Source organism: Schistocerca americana, chromosome 11 (assembly GCF_021461395.2).
Source record: "Schistocerca americana isolate TAMUIC-IGC-003095 chromosome 11, iqSchAmer2.1, whole genome shotgun sequence".
Taxonomy (NCBI): Eukaryota; Metazoa; Arthropoda; class Insecta; order Orthoptera; family Acrididae; genus Schistocerca; species Schistocerca americana.
In genome coordinates, this window is record NC_060129.1 from 35,983,220 (window position 1) to 36,006,970 (window position 23,751).

The 23,751-nt window shown below is 42.4% G+C and overlaps 1 protein-coding gene across 4 annotated transcripts in view; it reads right to left on the reverse strand.

The window, feature by feature from the left end:
- The window catches only part of LOC124554107 (zinc finger protein 493-like), a 115,414-nt gene that overhangs the window by 74,163 nt on the left and 17,500 nt on the right, over positions 1-23,751 (reverse strand). For 3 of the 4 annotated variants that reach the window (XM_047128172.1, XM_047128171.1, XM_047128173.1), the window contains exons 3-4: positions 7,627-7,719; positions 6,513-6,602 (exon numbers count right to left, since the gene is read on the reverse strand). In XM_047128172.1, coding sequence (XP_046984128.1) covers positions 6,513-6,602; positions 7,627-7,719 — 183 coding nt within the window. The remainder of the gene's footprint in view (positions 1-6,512; positions 6,603-7,626; positions 7,720-23,751) is intronic. The other variant, XM_047128174.1, reaches the window with a different exon arrangement.

Consider the following 23,751-nt stretch of genomic DNA (forward strand, 5'->3'; position numbering starts at 1 on the left):
AAGGAAGTCACACTTGATCAAGGTTCGTGTCACTTTCCATTTTTAACCAGACATAACGTCTGAGAAAGGAAAGAAATAATAAATTATTTCCATTTTATGGCCTTCATTGGACCACTCCAGCAAACTTTCTACAAAGAATTTTTCAGTTTCCTGCCAGCCCAGTACTTGTTCATTCTCTCAGGTCTCATTCTTCTGTCTTCATCAGGAATCACCATTCCTATTGTCTTGATTCTCATTTGCAGTCTGGTTTGTTTGTGAGTTTCCTGATTTTGTCAGTTTTGTTTCTTAGGTCTCGAAATGTAATCTGTAGCTCATTCATATCTTCCTTTATTTCTATAATCCACTTAATGTTGCACTTACTATTCCACAATTTTTCTGTTAGTCTGCTGATGATCCTGTTTTCTGGTGTTCTGATTACATGTCCAAGAAATGAAATCTTTTCTTCCCAATTGTACTCATTACCAGTTCTATTTCCTTGAAGACTCATTTGTAGCTACTCTCCAGTGTATCTTTCTGGTATGAGTAGTTGATGCATGTTCTGATGATTCTTCTCCCTATTTTGAGTATTTTGTCTATTTCTGCAGTGTTAGTTGTTTTGAAGATGGTTTCACTTGTGTGTTTTTTTCTGGTTGAGTGACTGTTTTGTAGTGTTTTAATTTTGTTGCTATTGACAGGATCTTTTTGTTGTAGGTGTTCTTGGTGATATATTGTGCTGTAGTCAATTTGTTTATTCTGTTATGCCATGTTGGCTTTTCATAGAGTTTATATGTTCTGATTTCTCGCAGTAATTCAAATTTATCTACAATTTTGATTTCTTGGTTTCCTATGCCAATTTTGTTTATGAGTGTTGGGTCAGTTAACATGATGACTGGTTTTTCAAAGGATGTTTCAAGACCAATTTTCTGCGCTAGTTCCTGTAGTGAGATAACTTGTTTGGTTTCCTGAATACTGTTGGACAAGAAAGCAAGGTCACCAGCAAATCCTAGACAATTTAAAGTTGTGTTGTTTTTGGATCTTCCAATTTGGATGTTCTTTGGGTTAATCTTGTACCATTTCATCATCATGTATTCTAAAGCACAGATCAACAGCAAGAGTGCCCAACAATCTCCTTGTCTTAAACCTGCTTTTATGATGAATGGCCCAGAGTTCCTCCCTAAACTTGACATATGAAACAGTGTTGGTTAAGGTGAGTTCTATCAATTTGATTAATTTTGCATGGAGCCCAAAATTTCTTAAGATCTTTAACATTGAAAGTCTATGGATACAGTCATGCGCTTTTTTTTAAAGTCCACGGAGGTATTACAAGAGGTTCATTTTGTTTCTTGTAATATGATATGGCTAATTTTAAAGTGATGATCTGTTCTGCACAGTTTGTACAATGTCTGAAGCCTCCTTGGTATTCACCTAATTCGTCCTCTATTTGCTGTTTGATACTCTTGTATAGGATTGTGGAGAAAATCTATGTGCAGTCTAAGAGAGATACCTCTAATTACCTGGGTTTCTTTTATCTCCTTTTTTTGTGGAATGGGTGGATTATGACTGTGGTCCAATGTTTGGGAAACTTTTCTGTTATCCAGATTTTTGTTAGGGCTATGTGTAAGGATGTTTGAATTATATCACTGGCATATGTCCACATATCCACCAAAAACATGGTCTTCTCTGCACACCTTATAATTTTTCATCTCTGAGTGCTGTTTCCCCCTCTTGAATTGTTGGAGGATTTATGAGATCAGGTGGAGTCTTGATGTGTGTGTGTGTGTGTGTGTGTGTGTGTGTGTGTGTGTGTGTGTGTGTGTCTGTCTGTCTGTGTGTATTAATTGCTACAAGTTCCTGGGGTTTTTCACAATTTAAAAATTTACGAAATGTTTTGCCATGATTTCAGCATTTACCTTGTCATTATGTGGCTTTTTTCGATCTTCCCTTTTCAGCATTAATGTGGCAGGGGTAAATTTTCGTAATTTTCTTCCAAACATTTTGTAAAAGTCTCTGAAATTGGTTTTATGGTAATTTCGTCTATTGAGTTGATTAGATCTTTCTGTGATTGTCTCTTGGTTTGCCTGATAATTTGTGTGAACTTTTGCTTGATATTTTTGAAGTTGGTTGCATCTTCTTCTGTTTTGTGTGTTTGAAATTTTAACCATGCACAATGTCTTCCATTATGAATTTTGTCATATTCTGAGATCCACCAGACATGTCTATTAGGTGCGTCCAATGGGGCTAAATTTTCTGCTTGTTGCCTGAGAATTTTAACATTATAGGTATCTCCGTGGAAGAATTTGTCCATAAATACATGATCCAGCTGCCATTCTCCTTTTCCCCAATCAGGATGTTTCCAAGTTTTACATTTGTTTGGCCTCCTTTTGAAGTATGTGTACTTTGAGACCAATTTGTGTTCCCTACAGGTTTCAGGAAGTCTTTGACCATTTTTATTTATGTGGAGCCTATTTCCCCATAATATCCCAGTATTTCTTTTCTCTTCTTAGTTGAGCATTGAAGTCCCCTAACAGGATCTTAACAATGTTAATATTTACATGGTTTATTGCTTGGTCAAGGAGATCCCAAAACTTTTCCACTTTGTTCCTTGTCTTTGTTAGAAAATTTTCATTAGTAGGGGTATGGGCATTAATGATGATATAAATTTTGTTATATATTTTTAAACCCAAAGTTGCAATTCTAGGGGAGGTGGCTTGAAAATCAATAATCAAATCTATTGTTTTCAATTGACTATAAACCCAGTTCCTAATTGGGGACATTCTTTCATAACCCTCATTCCAGGTTTACCATTGTAAATTCTGTAGCCTTGTGATTTGAATGGTTCTTCTGTAGTATTTCTTATTTCCTGGAGCCCTGTTTCTAAAATTTTCTGCTTCTCTAAGTCATCCATCAAATCTTTAGTTTTCCTATTTCAAGTAGAGAATTAATATTATGAGTTGCAATGTCGTTGATCTGATCTTGTTTGATCCTGTTCTTATGAACTGGCATAAGAATGGGTGTTTGCCAATGCTCCGACTCATTGACACCTAGGTGGCTACCCACCAAATCCGATGTAGCCTTCTCCCACAGGAATTTACCTCTGAAGTGTGACTAATGCTAATCTAACACTGCTAGTTATGGGAATTACTAATAGATTAGTTTGTATGTATGAAGATGCACATTTACTACTATGAAAAATATCACTGTTCCTCCTACTACTTTAGTCAGATACTTATTTTATGTAGTATCTCCACATACATTAATACTCTGCTATCCACCTAATGGTGCATGGCAAATAGTACCCCATAACCCTGCTGGTCATTTTCTTTCCCATTCCACTCGCAAATACAACTAGGGAAAAAGACTGTATATGTGCTTCCATATCAGCCCTGATTTCTCAAATTTTATCTCCATAGTCCTTATGTGCAATGTATATTGGAAACAACTGAATAGTTTGGCAGTCAGCTTCAAATGACAGTTCTCTAAATTTTCTCAATAGCATTCCTTGAAAGAACATCACCTTCCCACCAGGGATTCCAATTTGAGTTCCTGAAAAATCTCCACAACACTTGTGTTTTGTTTGAATCTACCAGTGACAAATCTAGCAGCTTGTCTCTGGATTGCTTCTTGAACAAACAATTAATACACCTTTACACAGAAATTTTATCAGCTGTCTACCTATTGCCGAAGTCTAAACCCATTCAACACAAAGACCAAAGTTAAGTGGAACTTGCATCTCCGAGTCAAAATATTCTGATGAGCACAAGAGTGGCTAATAACATAGTACTGAACTTTGTTTTAGATACACAATATCTTCTAGAAACTAAATATACCTGTTCATCCACTCTACAACCAATGAAAACAGAAAAAAAATAATACACCCTAATAATCTACACACAGAATATTAAGCGACCCAACTCACTGAATGAAATAATGAAAAATATACATATGCTTCATTACATATTCATTCCATATACACTCATACAAATGACTCTGCAGAACATTGTGTGCGCTCTCATTTCACTCCATAGCTCACTATTTCTTTGCAATATCATTCCATTGTATACTACCTTATTCAGAAATTACCTTTGTTGTAATGGAACTGGCTAATTCTCCTAGTTATCTGAACATACAACAATTTGATGCTCAATGTGTTCTCCAACTGATCACTGCATAGTCCTTCTGGGTTATTTCCCAGGACACTTGCTCCCACCCACATTTCGGCCACCCACTTTCCCTTACAATACTTGACGGTTGAAATAGATGATTCTCCCCATCTCAATCACATCTCCGAATCTCTATTTTCTTCATCTTCACTGTAGCTGGACAAATTATTCTACATGAGAAAAATAAGCCATCAGCAGTCTAGTTCCTCAACTGTATCATGCAACAAGTGGATGGCACAGACACAACCAGCATTTCAAAAAATACAATAGTTCTGAGGCTATGTCTTAAATTTCTAAAACTGTGTCATTACAAGACAACCTCCACATTCAATTTTTTAAGTACTGCCACATTAGCTCATGACATTTAGCTGTTGGAACATTAATGCAGAATATGGGCTTTCAATTAGTAGCACCTCATACATTGGTCTGCAAGATCACCAAACCTTCATATAAATTTAAAAAACAACTGATAATTACCATTCAACACCAAGCAAGTGATAAAAATCAATGCAACTTCTTGATCCCAACATCTAATCTCATGACTTCATTCACTAGGTGATGTGTCTCTTACTATTATTTTTCAGGCTAATGGTATCTTCACATATGACAGCAATTACAATCACAAAAATCATTAAACACAGGGAAATGATAATATGCAATGTATGCACATCAGAATTAAGCCTGACAAACATATCTGATGTAGAAACTAGTACATACAGGTTTTCAGAAAAGATTCACAGTGTGCATTGTAAATCATATACTTAGGAGTACAGTAACAAAGCTTAATCTAGCTTCCCATGCAATTACCTAATAAAATTCCCAATTCTGCAATTTATACATTGTCTTGCTGGCCACGTGCCAGTATCAAAATGATCAGCCCTATTTTTCTGGATCATGATTAAGCCCTAGACTGCATGTCACTCCAGATGACAGAGCTAGGATGTTCACTGCACAACTGCATGTGCTACACATGATCACTGTTATGGTAACACATCCTATTCATAGATTTGCTCAGGTGACTACCACTATTTCATACGTATTTTCAAAGTAACAAGTGGGGTACACATCAGTGGTTTCAGTGCCAACCACATGACCTGGTTTTCCAGGCCACACAACCAGCAACACACTGTTCTCCACACTTGCACTGAGAGCAGCAGTCCATACAGAGGGCATTATCTCTGCACCTCTGCCCGGGTGCTATGGAGGCATCCTGTACGACCTATGATCTCTTGGGTTGCATATGGAGGCCAGTACTGCCTTTTCTATTTTCATGGTAACTGGTCACCAACTACAAGCCAGCCACTTTGACAACTACAGCTATGCCTTAGGACACCCTACTGTTCATTGTTTTGGCCAATCTTCTGATTTGCACATCCCTGACTACTATGCGTGGTGTTATTTCTGTAAAACCCTTCTTGTGGAACAACACTATTTGTGTTCCACTTACTGTCCTGTCTACTTTTGATGCCAATGCATCCCTTTAATTTGTTCAAAATGGCATAATATGAGTCTGTGACCTTAAGTCTTGGTCTGGTAGCTGCAAATCAGCTACACTCCTTTACATACTGTGAGCTGTCACTAGCATGATAGTTTGGTTCCTTGACCTGTAACCTTGTATAGTCTTTCTCTAATTTTATTTCTGTGACATGTTTATCAATGTGAGCATCTTTCCCTTAGCAAGGTCATAAAGCATATCTAAGCAAATAATCTTTCCTCTTTAGATTTGCCAGGACTAATTGTGAGGTCATACATGGCTTCATCTCTGTACAATCATTAACCAAAAGCCATACACAGGTTTTCTATAACTAAAAAATTTATAACTAATACAACAAGTACCACAGGAGCTGCCACAATATGTACAGGTTGTGGCCAAAGTATCAGGGCTGATCTGCAACACACAAATTCTCTCTCTTTTTCAAAACCAAAAATTTTAGGACAAACTCACGAATAACTATGATTCAACAAAAGATAAGACCAGCCAATGTTCTTTTGAATTGTATTTATCAGAGGTTATTGAAAGGAGGAATATTTCTCAAATGACCCACACTATTAGAACTTACACTTCATCTAAATGTGAATTTACTGTATCCATCACACACAGCCATTATACAATATAGTTGATATCAACAAGGGCTACAGAAAACAGGATTATACCAGCAACCAGTCCCCTTCCACTTCTGTTTACAACAGTCAGCACATAACAGATGATATGAAAGTCAAGTTCAGGAGTAAAAGAATACTCTACAATTACGAACAGCAAAAAGTTTCAGAAAACTGACAATCTGTGCTAATTCCACTGTAATACATCCTTTACTCTTAGCAAAAGACTCATTACCTGACTACATGCAATACATTAGAGATGTGAATACTTACAATATCCTCAGGGACAATTTCCAAATTCAATTCAGGATCCTCCTTGATAAAATCAGTGGACCAAGCTATTCCATATGGATCTTTAACAGACTGCATGAAAAAAAAAGAAAAAATGCTGAATTATAACTAGTTGCTAAGTTCTGACACAGTTCTCAATATTCCTTTCTTATGAATATCATCCAACTCTGCAGAGATTCTAATCAACTGGGAAGATTGAGTGTCACAATTCATCCAAATCAGTTCTAATGTCTCTGATTTTGCTATCAGCCATTGTGTAGTATTTATTTGGCATACTTTCACTTTCTATTCCTATCACATAATCCATTCTGATTTCAGTGGCACTACGGCCTGCTCTATCAGGAGGTCATACTCCCATATGCAAACTTGATATATGGGTGTGTGGCAACATTTCAAAATTAAACTCTGATAATAGAGAAACCCCAATAATCTTCCAGCTGTAAACCAATAAATAAGAGGGCTTTTCAGTGTTTAATCAAATGATTATTGCATTCTCTACATTATCATCAAAATTAACAAAATTTAATGCTATTGACACAGCTTCTTGCTCTTCACCATATATTTTCAGTGCCTGCTCTTTGGGAAACCATTCACATTTATGTCATGTGTACTGGAGGGAAATCAGAAGGAATTACATACAGCCACTGCAGGATTTCAGTAATGTAAATATTACAGTAAATAGCGACTGGGAACTCTAAACTATACCCCAACACATATAGTTCCAGATCTTCTGTTACAGCACTGTGACAGAGACATATGAGATTAAGTTTCTTCCAAGAGGAAGACTTTCTTGCTCCGTTGATACCAAACATGTACTTAATGCATTCATTACATACCATCATAATAAAAAATTAATACAAGGGTAATGGTTCACAGAAATATGCTTGTTACAAGTTCTGTTAAAATACTATTGGTGATAAACATGAAACAACACATCTAACTAGAGTCAACTGGAAGACCACAAAAATTCTTGAAAATAGCTGGTATCATAGGTTACAATTGCACACCATCAATAATTTAGCTTGAATGCCCATATTTCTGTCATGGCATTCTTACTACACTTCCTACACAATAAAGTGCTTGTGTGAAAACTTACATTATGCTCTGATCCATCAGCATGTTGTTTCACTTCAGGATCTTGCTTTACTGAAACACTAGGTCCTTCAGTTTTTAATGGGTCTTCAAGAAACTGAAAAAGCAAAAAAGTTACGTGATCAAGGCTTCTGTGTCTTGTTCCAAATGGCTCTCTCAGGGGGGAGGAGGAGGAAGAGGAGGGGGGGGGGGAGGAGGAGGAGGCAGGGGAGCAGGGAGACGAGTAGGGGAGCAGGGAGACGAGTAGGGGAGCAGGGAGACGAGTAGGGGAGCAGGGAGAGGAAGAGAGGAAGAGAGGAGGAAGAGAGGAGGAAGAGAGAAAGAGAGAGAAAGAGAGAGAGAGAGAAAGAGAAAGAGAGAGAGAAAGAGAAAGAGAAAGAGAAAGAGAAAGAGAGAGAGAGAGAGAGAGAGAAACATTCGAACAGATCTTGTGTAGAAACTGTCATGCCCATAACACTAATAATCACATATATTCAACAATTAGAAGTAGGCAGCAAGAAAATGTGGTGCCACAATTTAAATATTTGGAATCAAAGCTTTGTTTATGCTTGAAGACAGGCACAACAATAAGCGATTGACTCCGAAATATTGATCAAAATGATTTCTTACATACCAAGCAGCTACCAGCATACACAGCAACCATACATAGTACAAAAGTGGATGTGTTTTACATCACCTCCTAAACCACTGGTTCGACTACAACCAAGCCAGATACACGTATTACTTACTATCTAGACTAAAATACTGAGAAGGTAAGAACCAGCAACCTCCTATGGAGGTGGGCAGGATGATGTGGAGAGAGGAATGGAAGAACAACAGACAGAGAGAGAGGTGGCAGAAACAGATGGACAGAGAGGGGTAGCAGATGGACAGAGGTGGTTGGCTGATTGAATGATTAAAGGCACCAAACTACTAGGTCATCTGTCCTTCCTCAAACAGGCAGGCGGGTCTACACAACTGTAGGTAAGAGAGACCCTACCACACACAATTCAGAGGAAGGAAACCCCAATGTCTATGAGAGGTCAGTGAAACCGATATAAGGGACAAAAGGAAAAAATGAACACAGAGGATGGGAGAAAGGCAAGGTGCCTCATTTAGGGAGCAGCCAGAAGCAGCAGAGGGCAGAATGCAATGAGAGGACATACATCCCCAGTGCCTGCCACTTACCAGAGGTACTCTACTCATGAACAGCCTACAAAATACTAGCAATACAGACAGGGCCAGAGAAGTACAGAGACGAAAGATTAATTTGTCTAACACTATGTGACAGGAGGGAAGAAGTGTAAAAGAGCAGGTAGGGTAGGGTGAGAACCGGGCTGGACCACCAATCCCAGACAGCCACAGCCTGGTCTGTGCAGAGGAGGCAATAGAGTGTTCTGCCAACCCGTCGATGGGCCTCAACAGCAACGACGGAGAGTACAGCAAAACGTGGACTACTGTTGAATGGGAATGACGACAGTGGGGTGTGTCCTCCCATTGGGAAGATGACCACAAGTCAGTCAGGTACGGATGATGTGGAGCTGGCAAAGGACAGTAGAATACTTCTGAGAGGCCTGCATGGAAGGACCTACAAGGATTCGTAGTCTTCTTTATCACTGGTAGTTTGAAGTTAGAGTGCTCCTTTCCATATTTCAGGTTCCTAAAACTTGATGGTGTAATACCAATCAGAGGTCTGTTTCCAGAATACTCATCACCAGAGCTGGTTTACTGGTAGCCAGATTGGCCTAGCTACCAGCAATGTTCATTCCCAGGGACCCCAACATGACCCATAGACCAAACAATCGTCATTGAGCATCCACCTTCCTCAAGAGCATACTGGGAATACTGATTAGCAATAACCATGGGATGCTGAGGGTAATACTGGGTGAGAGCTTCTAAACTGGTCAAAGAGGTTGCAGCAGATGAAGGACCCACTACTGGAGGGAAGGATATGCTCAACAAGAGCATGAGAGATGGCTAACAACACTAAAGCTTCTCTCAAGGAAGGCAGTTCAGTATGACCCGTGACAGTGTAAGCAAAGCCCATGTGATCAGCAACCATCAAGCAATCTGTATAGACTACTGCTGAAGCCTGGGATGTACCATAAATGGAGAAAAATTGGTGGCTGAGGGCCTCAGGAGGGACCATGTCTTTCGGACCTCATGAGTCAAGACAAAGCTGTGACCAAGGGGTTCCCCACAGAGGTGTACATGAGTGGGCTCAGAGGAGAGATGGAGGAAGAAATAACTGGAATTCAGAGGGGAGGGACAGGGTGTGGACTGCAATCATAATCCCTGATCTGGGCCACCATTGTGGGAGACAGGTTTCCACATTTGGAAAGAGGGGACAATAGTTTGGATGCTTAGAGTTGCAAACATAGGTAGCACAACTGAGAAGCTGTTGTTGGCACCTGGTACACAATGATTGGACCAAAGCCTCCATGAGTAATCTGTCCATAGGACTAGAACAAAAGGCTCCTGTTGCAAATCAAATCCCACAGTTGTGTATCTGATTCAGTATCCACAATGCTGAGGGCAAAGCCGAACCATATGCCAGACTCCCATAACCAAGACACAGTTTGATCACGGCTTTGTAAAGCTGCAGAAGGGTAGTGCACTCTGCACCTCTGTTGGTGTCACTCAGGCGACCAAGTGTACTGAGGTGCAGCAAGCACTTTCACTTACACTGCAAAAGACTGAATTCATGTCAACTAAGAAACAGAGACCAGTCCTAAAAACAGTAAGTTCCTGCCACACTGAGTAGTTTGTAATCAAGATAAAGTTCTGGTTGTAGATGAACAATATGATGTTGACAAAAAACCATGACATGAGTTTTGGCAGCTGAAAACCGAAAGCCATGGATGAGTGCCCATGTTCATTTCTTTTGTAGTCTACAGTCAGTGACACCCACACTAGAGGAGCAATAGTAAGAGGCAGAAGTAGTCAGCATACAGGGAGGGTGATACTGATGACCTCACAGCTGGAGGTCGCTATTGATGGCTTGTAGAAGCACCAGGACATGCAGTACAGAACCCTGCAGGTCTCCAATCTCTTGGATATGGGGAGTGTTGTGGAAGCACCAACTAGAACCCAGAACATACACAGACACGAAATTCTACATAAAAACTTTGAGTGGATCCCAGAGACCCTATTCAAATGAGGTATCAAGGATATGGTGTCACCTGCTGGTGTCAGAGCTTTTGCAGGTCGTTGAAGACTGTTACAACGCATTGACACTGGGCAAAAGCAGACCGGCTGGCAGACTGCAGGCAAACCACATTATTAGTAGTGAAGCAGCTTTGCCAAAAACCACACTGTGACGCAGCCAGAAGACCACAAGACTGAAGGAGCCACACAGCTGTCAGCTCACTGTGCACTCAAGCAATATACAGAGAACATTGGTGAAACTTAATGGGCGATAACTGCTTATCTCTAAAGGTGCTTACCCAGTTTCAGCACTGTGATAATGATGCTTTCTAATTATTGTGATTGGAACTAGCTCTTGGTCCAGATCCAGTTACAGATGGCGAGGGTATAATGGTGACAATCCACTGATAGGTGCTTGATCATTTGGTTGTCGATGTGACCGGGCCCTGGGGCTGTACCAGGGTAGAGGGCAAGGGCATTTATGAATTCCCACTCAATTAATTGAGCTTTATACAGCTCCAGGTGGCACGTAGTAAAAGATAATTTCTTTTACTCCACCCCTTGCTTAAGAACATGAAAAACATGTTGATAAATCTCAGATGCTGAGACTCTAGCATATGCAGAGAAAAATGTTGGCAATGGTGTCTGGGTCAGTGAAGACAGTGGAATTTCAAGGCAATAGCAGATACACCTACTAGTGTCTGGTATATATAGAAACATATCTTAGGTCAAACATGCGAAGGAGAGGTTTATTGTCTGATGGTTGAAACAGGCTGCTCCCAGCATTCTTGTTTACATCATTTCATCAGGTGGCAGACCCAGGAATGAAGCCACTTGAAGTAAATAACATACTCCATTGATTGGTGCCACTTATAGTGCTGGAGAGCCCACCTATTATCACTAATGGCCTCTACAATTTCTGATGACCACCAATGTACTCTCTTCTGTCAGAGCAGGTCCAAGAAACAGAGGATTGCTAAATCAGCTGCCAAATGAATGGCTGTAATTATATTCTGGACTGCCTTGTTGATGTCTCCATGTGGCGAGGTGTCAGGGCTGACATGAAAGGCAAAAGCACTACAGTCAGCAATGATGTCAGCCAATCTGGGCACACACCCAGGGTAGTGATGATGAGGGAGGAACAAGGCTTCCAGTTCTGTTTGGCCTCTTTGCCAGTAGGTTTGTCCCGAGTCTTTTATCTTCTTCACTTTCTAGAAAACAGTGTAATCTGGTGGATAAGGAGTGTGGTGTTTTCCTCAGTGGACAAAGAAGGGGAGAGATGCAAACACAGCATTTGCAAACGATACTCATCCACAATCTCTAGAGATGGGGTTAGTGCTGCAATGCAAAGACATGCCCAAATTCCAGACACTTGAAGCACCAGAGTGACCTACAATTTCACACAGCATCAGTATACCATCACATTGACCTTCTCAGCTAATGAATCACTCTAAAAGGCCCCTGTGGAGAGGGGAAGGACATGTACAGAGAATGGAGTGAAATATAATGGAGGTCAAGGTGGTCAGAACTGGAGTAAATGCATACCCAGGTGAAGCCAAGAGGTCTACTAGTTTTCCTTATTATAAAAGTTCCTTCATTCTGAAAAACAATGCCCTATCATTATTGTACAAAATATAAAACATGTAAGATATCATGAGGACTTTCTGCTTCACTCCAGTGTCACTGTCACAGCCATTATGTAATGAATTATGGATGCTATGTAACTTACAAATTTAATTATTTTACATTTGAATGTAATTGTGAATTTGTCCTACATCTACACAAAAATAAATATAATCGTTTTGCTTGCACCACTAACAATCCTTCAGAAGTCACAATAACAACTCATGTATATGGCATCCGGACACCCATGGTCATTGTCCTAGTAACCCAAAACTAAAAGCAAATTTTTCACTATAATGAACAGGAATAAGGAATGACTATGTAAAAAGCTATGACTACTTGTTTATGTGCACTAGACTACAAATTCACAGCTGGTTTACTCTCCACCAGTTTTCCTAGTCAAATGGTGTAATGATGCAGTCAAACTCTCGGTACAATTACAGCTGACACTGAACATCAATGCGCGCCACCAAAGTTAATTTTACAGCCATTTCCCTCTTTTTACATCCACATTTGTTCTTTCATGATTTTTCTGAAACCTCCTACCTGCATCCACAATATCCAGTATCAAGTTTATCCCTACAAAAGCAGTGGCTTAACAAATTTATTTTTTGGGCCACTGAACTCAAAGATTCTCATGGCATTTGCTGTAAAAAGCTAATTGAGTGGTACAATGTGTGCGAAACAAATACAGAACTTCTGAAGTAGCAGTATTAGCAGGTGCATAAATATATTTGGGTTAATAATTTTCTTTTACTGTGTCTTTCTGTGTGGAAACCAATATTGTAAGCTTTTCTCCATCTCTATTTAGCTTTTGCTTTCTTGTGGGAATGCGAGAGCCTTGCCCTCAATTTACTAATTTTGTCGTTCATCTTAACCCTGCTGTAACTGCCACTGCCATCATCTGTTTAAAACCTGGCTCGGGGGGGGGAAACATCACCTCTGTGACTTACAAATGGCAGAGTACATTTGATATTCTGGAGCGAATGTTCTGACAACTGAGCCACATACATCAGGGAAGCAGAGTCGCTGACAGGTAATCAGTTTGAAAGCTACAATCTCCGCGATAGCTTGGAAGTGATAAAAAGTTAACAACTGCATTATCAGATATTACCACAGACTTTAGCCAGTACTGTGCTTAGTGATATTAGGAATATGGGGAGCATGGCTCAGTGTGTTTTACTGCTAAGTGTACCAGTGTTGTATTTTTCAGTGTGAATGAAGTGTTTATTCAAGAATAATTGGCATCTGATTTACCTACATCATAATACTATAATAAAATGGAGAGTTATGTAATAAGGAAAAAAGTAGAAACATCTGATGATTCTGGTCACCATTCAGCTGCAAGAATGCCACCAGATGTAAAGGCAGAGCCCAGCACTTCATCGAAAGTTCCACAATAAAGTGCATCAACAGATTCGTTTGGTCCCAAGATTACTGGCAACAATTTCGATATACACTACTGGCCATTAAAATTGCTACACGACGAAGATGATGTGCTACAGATGCGAAATTTAACCGACAGGAAGAAGATGTTGTCATATGCAAATGATTAGTTTTTCAGAGCATTCACACAAGGTTGGCGCCGGTGGCGACACCTACAATGTGCTGACATGAGGAAAGTTTCCAACCGATTTCTCATACACAAACAGTGTTTACTGGCGTTACCTGGTGAAACATTGTTGTGATGCGTCGTGTACAGAGGAGAAATTCGTACCATCACGTTTCTGACTTTGACAAAGGTCGGATTGTAGCCAATCACGATTGCTGTTTATCGTATCGCGACATTGCTGCTCGCGTTGGTCAAGATCCAATGACTTAGCAGAATATGAAATGAGTGGGTTCAGGAGGGTAATACAGAATACCGTACTGGATCCTAATGGCCCTGTATCACTAGCAGTGAAGATAACAGGCATCTTATCTGCATGGCTGTAACGGATCGTGCAGCCACGTCTCGACCCCTGAGTCAACAGATCGGGATGTTTGCAAGACAACAACCATCTGCACGAACAGTTTGATGACGTTTGCAGCAGCATGGACTGTCAGCTCTGAGACCATGGCTGCAGTTACACTTGACGCTGCATCACAAATAGGAGCACCTGCGATGGTGTACTCAACGACGAACCTGGGTGCATGAATGGCAAAACTAAATTTTTTTCGGATAAATCCACGTTCTGTTTACAGCATCATGATGGTCGCATCTGTGTTTGGCGACATCGCAGTGAACGCACATTGGAAGCATGTATCCGTCATCAGCATACTAGTGTGTCACCTAGTGTGATGGTATGGGGTGCCACTGGTTACACTTCTGTCACCTCTTGTTCGCATTGACGGCACTTTGAACAGGGATGTTACATTTCAGATGTGTTACGACCCATGGCTGTACCCTTCATTCGATCCCTGCGAAACTCTACATTTCAGCAGGATAATGCACGACTGCATGTTGCAGGTCCCATTTGGGCCTCTCTGGATACAGAAAATGTTCAACTACTGCCCTGGCCAGCACATTCTCCAGATCTCTCACCAATTGAAAATGTCTGGTAAATGGTGGGCGAGCAACTGGCTCGTCACAATACGCCAGTCACTACTCTTGATGAACTGCAGTATCGTGTTGAAGCTGCAGGAGCAGCTGTGCCTGAACATGCCATCCAAGCTCTGTTTGACTCAATGCCCAGGCATATCAAGGCCATTATTACGGCCAGAGGTGGTTGTTTTGGGTACTGATTTCTCAGGATGTATGAACCCAAATTGCGTGTAAATGTAATCACATGTCAGTTCTAGTATAATATATCTGTCCAATGAATACCTCTTCATCATCTGTATTTCTTCTTGGTATAGCAATTTTAATGGCCAGTAGTGTATTAGCATCAGGAAATATTAGTGATGATACAAAACACAAGCTCCTCACAGCTCCAAGGAAAAATGGAAAAGGTTATGTCATTCCTACTTCTGAGCACAACAGTAGAGGGTGGGTGGAACGTAGACAAAGCACTATCATCATTTTGAACAGTATCCACGGCTGGTGTTCTCACAACTTAAATAGGGACTTCTTAGCATTAACTGTTCAATTTTTGTGAATAATAAAATGGTTGGAGGAAATAAATCGATTTTCACCAAGACACTTGTGACTGAACCACTAACAAAGTTTGCCAAACTTTCTGGTATAGATAGTAATCTCGAGACTCACTCTCAGCTCTAGTACAATGTTGAAGTGTTAACAGATGCAAAATTATTTTTGGCAACATGAGGAATTCAAACTTGATGTCATAAATAAATTGTCAAGACAGAGAATGGAAATCATTATGGAAAACAGAGACCATCTTTTACCTATAGTAAAAACAATCATATTTCATGGAAAGCAAAGTACTCCCCTACGGGGGATAGAGATGATGGGAGTCTATCACAAAACGATAATGATTGTGAAGATATAGTAATACTGGGAACTTAAGAGCTCTTCTAAAATTTGGAATTGACGATGGAGACTCAACTAAAACATGACCTTGAGACCACTAAAGCAAATCCCACTTACGTAAAACAATGGGAAACACACTTATTTCATGCTGTGGAAAAGTGATTATCGAGACTACTGGAGGAAACCAAAGATTCCTGTTATTTCAGCATAATCTTCGATGAGACTACAGACACAGTGCACATTGTCCAACTGAGTTTAGCTGCAAGGTATGTTGATCGTGATAGCAAATTACAGGAAAGATTTTTGGGTTTCATTGACATCAATAAAGACAACGATTATAGTGGAAACGTTGACAATGAACCTCTAGAGAGTTAAGATGAAGAGTGTAGCATTACTTGTGAACTATTAGGTACTACGATACTTAGGAGAATGGAAAGCCTTTCTCTGTCCCAGGAGAACTGTGCGGGTATAGGCTGTGATGGTTGCTCAATTAATACGAATATGCCAGAATTGAAAGGAGCCGTGGCTACAATAAAAAGCAAAGCTATAAACATGCAAGCAGCACGGTGTCAAAGTCATCAGCTGACCCTTGGTCTCTCTCCCACAGTTGCAAAGTTACAAATGTGAGAAACTCACTTGGTACTAATGAAGTAGTAGTATTGTTCATTACAGTGTCTAGCAAGCAGTTTGCAACCTTGAGGATTCACCTACAACACTCACTGCACTCACATTGTCAAATGAATGATGTTGCTATTCAATTCACAGCTCATCTCTGAACAGTTTGCAAAGTTCTTTAAGAAATACAGTGTTGGAGGGATAGAACAACGGCTGCCAAAACCAATATCTTCTTTCGAGCTCTCTCTAATTGCGAGTTTATCATCACTGTTTACACTAGTGGCATTATGTGCATAACATATCCAGTCAGCAAAATCTTACAAGTCCCTATCTTGGATGTCACAACAGCTAAAGAAAATTAGATTCAACGTACAAGGTCTATGACAGCATGAGAGCTAAAGCAGATAGCCATTTTTCTTGTACTGTTTAAGAGGCAAAGGCAGTTATGGGAGAGTCAGACATGGAGATGAGTGTTCCTCATCTTACAGGGAAACTTACAGGGAAAACTGATCATAATTATGATGCTATGACATACTGGAAAAGAACTGTTTTTATTCCAACACTGACATGTGAGAACATTTTTCTGAAGAAAATAATTATCATTTAAAATTCAACATCCTTTTGCCCCCACAACTACTGAACCATGATGGTAATGGTCTGGCACACAATCCAAATTAGTGCTAAATTGAACTACTGTTATTTGAAGAAGAATCACATCTTGTGATTAAAAACAGACTAATGGGACAGATTCTTCAATACAAGCAAATGAGCATAAACACCCTTAATGATTGTGATTCTGTCATGTAAGTGCTGTCTGTCTGTCCTAAATCTGACTATCCTACTTTGCACAAGCTGTAAAAATTTTCGCTTGTCTACCTACATCTATTGCTATAGTAGGAAAGTTTTTCAACATTCTGGCATACAAAGACATGGCCGAGGTTGACAATGAAGGAGGATTGACTTAATGGCTTAGCTCTGTTGGACACTCACCCCGACATTCATTGTCCTATTGACAATGTATTAAGCAATTTTCCAGGAAGAATAGGTGCATAGAATTCATCATTTAAGGAACAGAACCACAATTTTAACTTTTTTATATTGTAAGATGGTACTGTGTTGTACATGTGTATAATCAGTTTAAATAAAACTTTCTTAAGCTTTCCATGTGACTTGATTCTTTTTTATTACAGTAAAAGTAAAGGTACCTCAAGATATCTTTAGTGCCCCATCCTTGAGGTTTTCATATACCTGCCTCTGTCGCATATGAAATCTGGTGTAAGTTCTATTGGCCAGCTCTGTACTGTGGCTCATATGCATTAACAAAAGCTGTTAGTTGGGCTCAGAGGGCATCCTAGGCTCCATTTTGGCTGTTGGCTGAAGTGGCAATGAACATCTGTTAATGAGACAAAAGAGCATCTTAATTTCTAGAGTCAAGCTGTGGATGAACTACTAACAACTAATTTGGAGCAGAGTTTAAGATTCAGATCAGACCTATTAGTTTTGTGATCTCCACTACATATTCTGTGGAAAATTGTAGGGTTCCTATGTAGTAGCGATGAGTATGTTTCGGAAATGTAATCTCATGTTTACGAAACTGTTGTGTAAATTCATGCAGTCTACTGCACAGTCATCTTTTGTTTGTTTTGAATGGCCAGCAACTCCTTGTCTCAGAGGTTCAAACTGCAATATGTGAAACACCAGTAGGGCACTGTAAGGGATGCACAATTACCAACTGAAATACGAAAATTTCATTCACACCAGTAGAAGATACCAAGTATTGGTAGTCAAACACTTAATGCTCCCAGTATGTGTTGTTGCTGCATTCAGCTGCAGTGATGCAGCTGCACAATGAGAGAGTGCTGACTGTAATGGCACAGTGAGAGTAGGAATATTGCACTGACCGAATGTTTGTCCCCATTATTTTGGGTTTCCCCAGCAAGCAAAATTATACCATATTGTGACAAATGATTTTACCAAGAAATGATCATAAATATGGAGTGCAATTATTACACATTCATGTCCACAACACTGGCCAAAGGATTGCAGTAAGGAAAACATGTTCAGATTGTTTGAACAGGATGTGGTGATACATAGACAAGTCCGAAAGAAAGGACACCACATATATAATTAAGGTGATGTCAGACAATGATTGTTTCAGTGCAGATGCACACCATGCTCTAACTCTTACAGGAACCAGTGAGACACCATGTGTAATGAGAATCATGAGCATGAGCATTGCATCAGTAGTGTGTGAATAAGTTGAGAATTTGGGTCTGACAGGAAGCATGCTAGAGTAGTCCATGCATATGTGATAACCACTGCGACCAGATGGCATAGTCGTCTGCATGGTTGGTTGAGGTTTAAGGGACCAAACAGCAAGGTCATCAGTCCCTTGTTTCAAATATGCGCCATTCCGCTAATGGGACAACTCAGTAAAGTCAGAACAATAAAACGGAAAAAGGGAAAAAAACGTAAAAAGGCAGTCATGTTGTCACTGGTAAAAACAAAATGAGGGAAGTCGGCAAGAGAATGAACCCAACACTATGCTGAAGCAGCATAGGCAAGACCACCTGTGAATTGAAAGGTACAACTGCTATAATGTAGAAAGTACGTATGGGAATAGAATGACTAACCAAGCCTTAAAAAAAGGGTAAAAACAGAGTAAAAGGGGAAGAAAAGAGGAATTCGGTCAGGGAGGTGAATCAGGAATCTCTGAACACTGCTTACAGTGGGAGACACCCAAACACTCACCGGCCTGCCCCAACGCCAGAGAGAGATTAAAAACCTTAAAACTGAGAATAAAAACCACTTTCCCGGAGGAAACCGAGAACCAGAGAGACCATCCGGGAATCGTCAGCCAACATCAAAGGTAAAGCATGGGGGAGCCTGTACTTAGCACGCAGAGCCAAAAGAAGGGGGCATTCAACCAAAATGTGGGCTACAGACTGGAAGGCTCCACAACCACATAGTGGGGGTGGCTCATCATGCAAAAGAAAACCATGGGTCAACCGAGTATGGCCAATGCGGAGACGACACAGTGTGGTCAAGTCCTTTCGGGAGATGCGAAAGGAAGAACGCCACGGGCCTGGGGTCACCTTAATTGAACGAAGTTTATTAGACAGGGGAGTAACCTCCCAAGAATTGGCCCATGACTGTGCGAAGTGGGATTTGATGTGAAGCCGTAAATCCGCTGCAGGAGGGGCTACAGAAAATGGGGGTAAGTAACTGCTCCCCCAGCCAAACGATCAGCGAGCTCATTACCCGGGATACCCACATGGCCAGGGACCCAAAGGAAGTCAATAGAACAAGCAGCACGGTGAATATCAGCGAGATGGTCATGGATGGCAGAGACCAAGGGATGGCGCGAAAAACACCGGTCAATAGCAAGAAGGCCACTCATCGAGTCCGTGCATAACAAAACGCGGTTGTGTTGGGACTGTTTAACAAAGGTAAGGGCCTGGGAAATTGCCATCAATTCCGCAGTAAACACCCCACATGTAGGTGGCAGCAGATGACTTTCCGTTCCAACAGAGGACATGAAGGCATACCCAACACGATCAGCAGATTTAGAGCCATCAGTGTAAAAAACAACAGCATCCCAAAACTCCCTTAAAATTTGGCAGAAAAAGGAACGGAACTCCACCAGGGGGATGGAATCTTTCGGACCGCGGCGGAGATCCGTACGAAGTCGAGGCCGAGGAACTAACCAAGGAGGGGTGGAGGGGAGGGAGTGAGGAAGACAGGACAAAGAAGGAAGCTGAAAATCACGGCTAAGAGACGCAAGGCGCACCCCAACCGGTAAACCCGCCCCCGAGGGCGGGAATCGGGTGGGCGACGTCCATGGTCGGGGAACAGGATAGAATAGGAAGGATGAGTGGGAGAGGAACGGATAGTGAGTGCGTAACACCAGAAGCTGGGACCGCCGAACAGAAAGAGGGGGGGGGGGGGGGGGGGAGATCCCAGCTTCAACCAGGAGACTATCAACAGGGCTAGTAGGGAAGGCACCGGTGGCCAAACGGATACCACGATGGTGGACTGGATCCAGCACGTGCAGTGTGGAAGGAGCAGCTGAACCATAAACTTGACAACCATAGTCCAAGCGAGACAGAACTAGAGCACGATAAAGACGGAGGAGGAGGAGGGAACAGTCCGCACCCCAAGAGGAGTGGGCAAGGAAGCGAAGGACATTGAGTTTACGGAAACATCCTACCTTCAGGAGTCTGATATGGGGCAGCCAAGTGAGCTTGTTGTTGGAAAGAAGACCCAGGAAACGAAACTGTGTGACCACAGGCAATCGTTGTGCAGTAAGATAGAGCTCTGGATCAGGATGGATCGTAGTACGGCGACAGAAGTGGACCACTCGCGATTTTAAAGGAGAGAACTGAAACCCGTGTGAGAGGGTCCATGCATAGGCACGCCGTATAGCTACCTGGAGCTGCCGCTCTGCAGATGCCATAGAGGAGGAACTAACCCAAATGCAGAAATCATCCACATACAGGGCAGGGGCGACCAAGGGACCGACAGAGGCTACAAGCCCATCGATAGCAATGAGGAAAAGAAGGACATTCAAGACAGAACCCTGTGGGATGCCCGTCTCCTGGGTCCGTGGAGAACTAAAAGCAGTACCAACTCGAACTCTGAATGACCGATGGATCAGGAACTGGCGGATAAAAATTGGGAGTGGGCCCCGAAGACCCCACTGATGAAGGGTAAGTAAGATGTGATGGCGCCAGGCTGTGTCATAGGCCTTGCGAAGGTCAAAAAACACTGCAACCAAATGGCGGCGCTGGGAAAAGCCTGCCGAACTGCGGATTCCAAGCGAAGTAAATGATCGATTGAAGACCGTCCCTCTCAAAAGCCACACTGGTAAGGCGACAATAGATCCCGAGATTCGAGGACCCAATTGAGCCGACGGACTACCATCCGTTCAAGTAACTTACAAACAACATTGGTCAAACTAATTGGCCGATAGCTGTCAACAGATAGGGGGTTCTTACCAGGCTTAAGGACAGGAACCACAATGCTATCCCTCCACTGAGAAGGGAAGTCACCCTGGAGCCAGATACGGTTAAACACCCGAAGATGATGTTGCCGTTGTGGAGCACTGAGATGTTGAAGCAGTTGGTTATGAATGGAATCTGGGCCAGGGGCCGTATCATGAGAAGAAGATAGAGCAGAAAGAAATTCCCATTCAGTGAAAGGTTCGTTGTAAGATTCTGACTCACAAGTGGTGAAACATAAGGTGACAGCTTCAGCCTGCTGTTTTTGATGAAGGAAAGCAGCTGGATAGGAGGCTGACGCTGACGCCACTGCAAAATGGGTCGCAAGATGTTCTGCAAGAACTAATGGGTCCGTACAAATGCCATCTGGGAGGTGAAGGCCTGGGAGGGTGGACTGCCAATGGCAACCTTAGAGAGAACGAAGTGTAGCCCATACCTGTGACAGAGGGACAGTAGAACCAAGGGAAGAAATGAATCGTTCCCAACATATCCGCTTACCCTGTTTGATTAAATAACGGGCTTTAGCACGGAGGCGTTTAAAGGTAGTAAGGCTGGCTACAGATGGGTGCCTCTTCAAGTGTTGCAAAGCTCGACGGCGAGCACGGATGGCAATGGCAATGGCCGTACTCCACCACGGGACTTGCCGGCGACAAAATGGTCCAGATGAGCGCAGGACAGCAAGGCTAGCAGTGCGAACAATCGCGTCAGACACGTCACGTAGGACGTCATCAATACAACCCGACAAAGAGGGAGAAAACTCGACCTGTGCAGTGTATAGAGGCCAATCGGCGCGGCGGAAAGACCAACGAGGTAACCTTTCCATCGGGGAGCGGGAAGGGAGCGTGATAATCGACGGGAAATGGTCACTATCACAAAGGTCGTCGTGTGGCGACCAGTGTAATGAAGGGAGGAGAGAGGGAGAAGAAAGAGGAAGATCAATGGCAGAAAAGGTACTATGACCGGCACTGACATGAGTAGGGGAGCCATCATTAAGAAGGCACAGGTCGTGGTCTGCAATAAATTGGTCTATAAGACCACCTCGTCTAGATGGAAAGGCACTGCCCCACAACGGATGATTAGCATTAAAATCCCCAAGGAGGAGGAAGGGAGGAGGAAGTTGCTGAAGAAGGGTGGTTAAGGCAGCAGGTGTAAGAGTCCTGTCAGGAGGGAGATAAAGATTGCAAACTGTGTCTGGACCCTAACAGCAACCGCTTCCAATGTAGGTTGGAGAGGAATCCACGTGCTAGCAATGTCTGCACGGACCAACGTACAAACGCCACCAGAAGCCCGCATTGGTCCAACCCGATTTCGACAGAAAATACAGAATCCATGGAGGGTCGGTGAGTGAGCATCAGTAAAATGAGATTCCTGGAGAACCACACAAGCTGCAGAGTAGGACGAAAGAAGGGATTTCAACTCCGGAAGGTGACGATAGTATCCATTACAATTCCATTGGAGAACCACAGAACGATGGTTTAAATGAGGGCTGAACACGCTATTTTCAGTCATACCGCCGGGTCTCCACCTGTCACCGACAAGGAGGGGCGACATCCATGAACGACAGGTCAGAATCCGGTTGTGAAGTCGGGGAAGGGACCTCCGGTGACACCAGAGGCTCTTTGTCCCGGGACTTATGTTTCTTCTTTTTCTCAGGTTGAGATCGAGGAGGGCTGTGTGGCATAAAGGAGCCAGCTGCAGCAAGATCAGGAACAGAAAGAGACCGGGCGACCTGGGGGCCGACAGACCGCGGCTCTCGCGGTCGTTGCGCGGCAGCAGACCTTTGACCTGGAAGGTGCCGGGAAGGGGCATCCCAGGAGAGGCGCCCTTGACTGGCAGACGCCGAAGGAGTGGGACACTTCTCCGGCTGGGGAGGGGAGCAGCGCCCATAGGAGAAGGTGTGGGAGCTGCAGGGGAGGGGGGAGGAGACGGGTCCGGGATGGGGTAAGGAAGGGGGAGGAAGGGGTGAAGATGTAACCAAGGCGTAACTAGATGTCATGGACACAGGGTGCAGTCATGCATATTTTGTACGGGCCTCTGTGTAGGTTAAACGATCGAGGGACTTTTACTCCTGTATCTTTTTTTCTTTCTTATATACCGGGCAATCTGGTGAACGTGGAGAATGACTACCATGACAATTTACACATACAGGAGGGGGAACACAGGGACTCGCCTCATGGAGTGGACGTCCACAGTCACCACAGAGAGGAGCCTGGGAACAGCGAGAAGACATGTGGCCAAATCGCAAGCACTTAGAACACCTCATAGGAGGCGGGATGTACGGCTTCACATCACAGCGATAGACCATAATCTTAACTTTCTCAGGGAGGGTATCCCCTTCAAAGGCCAGGATAAA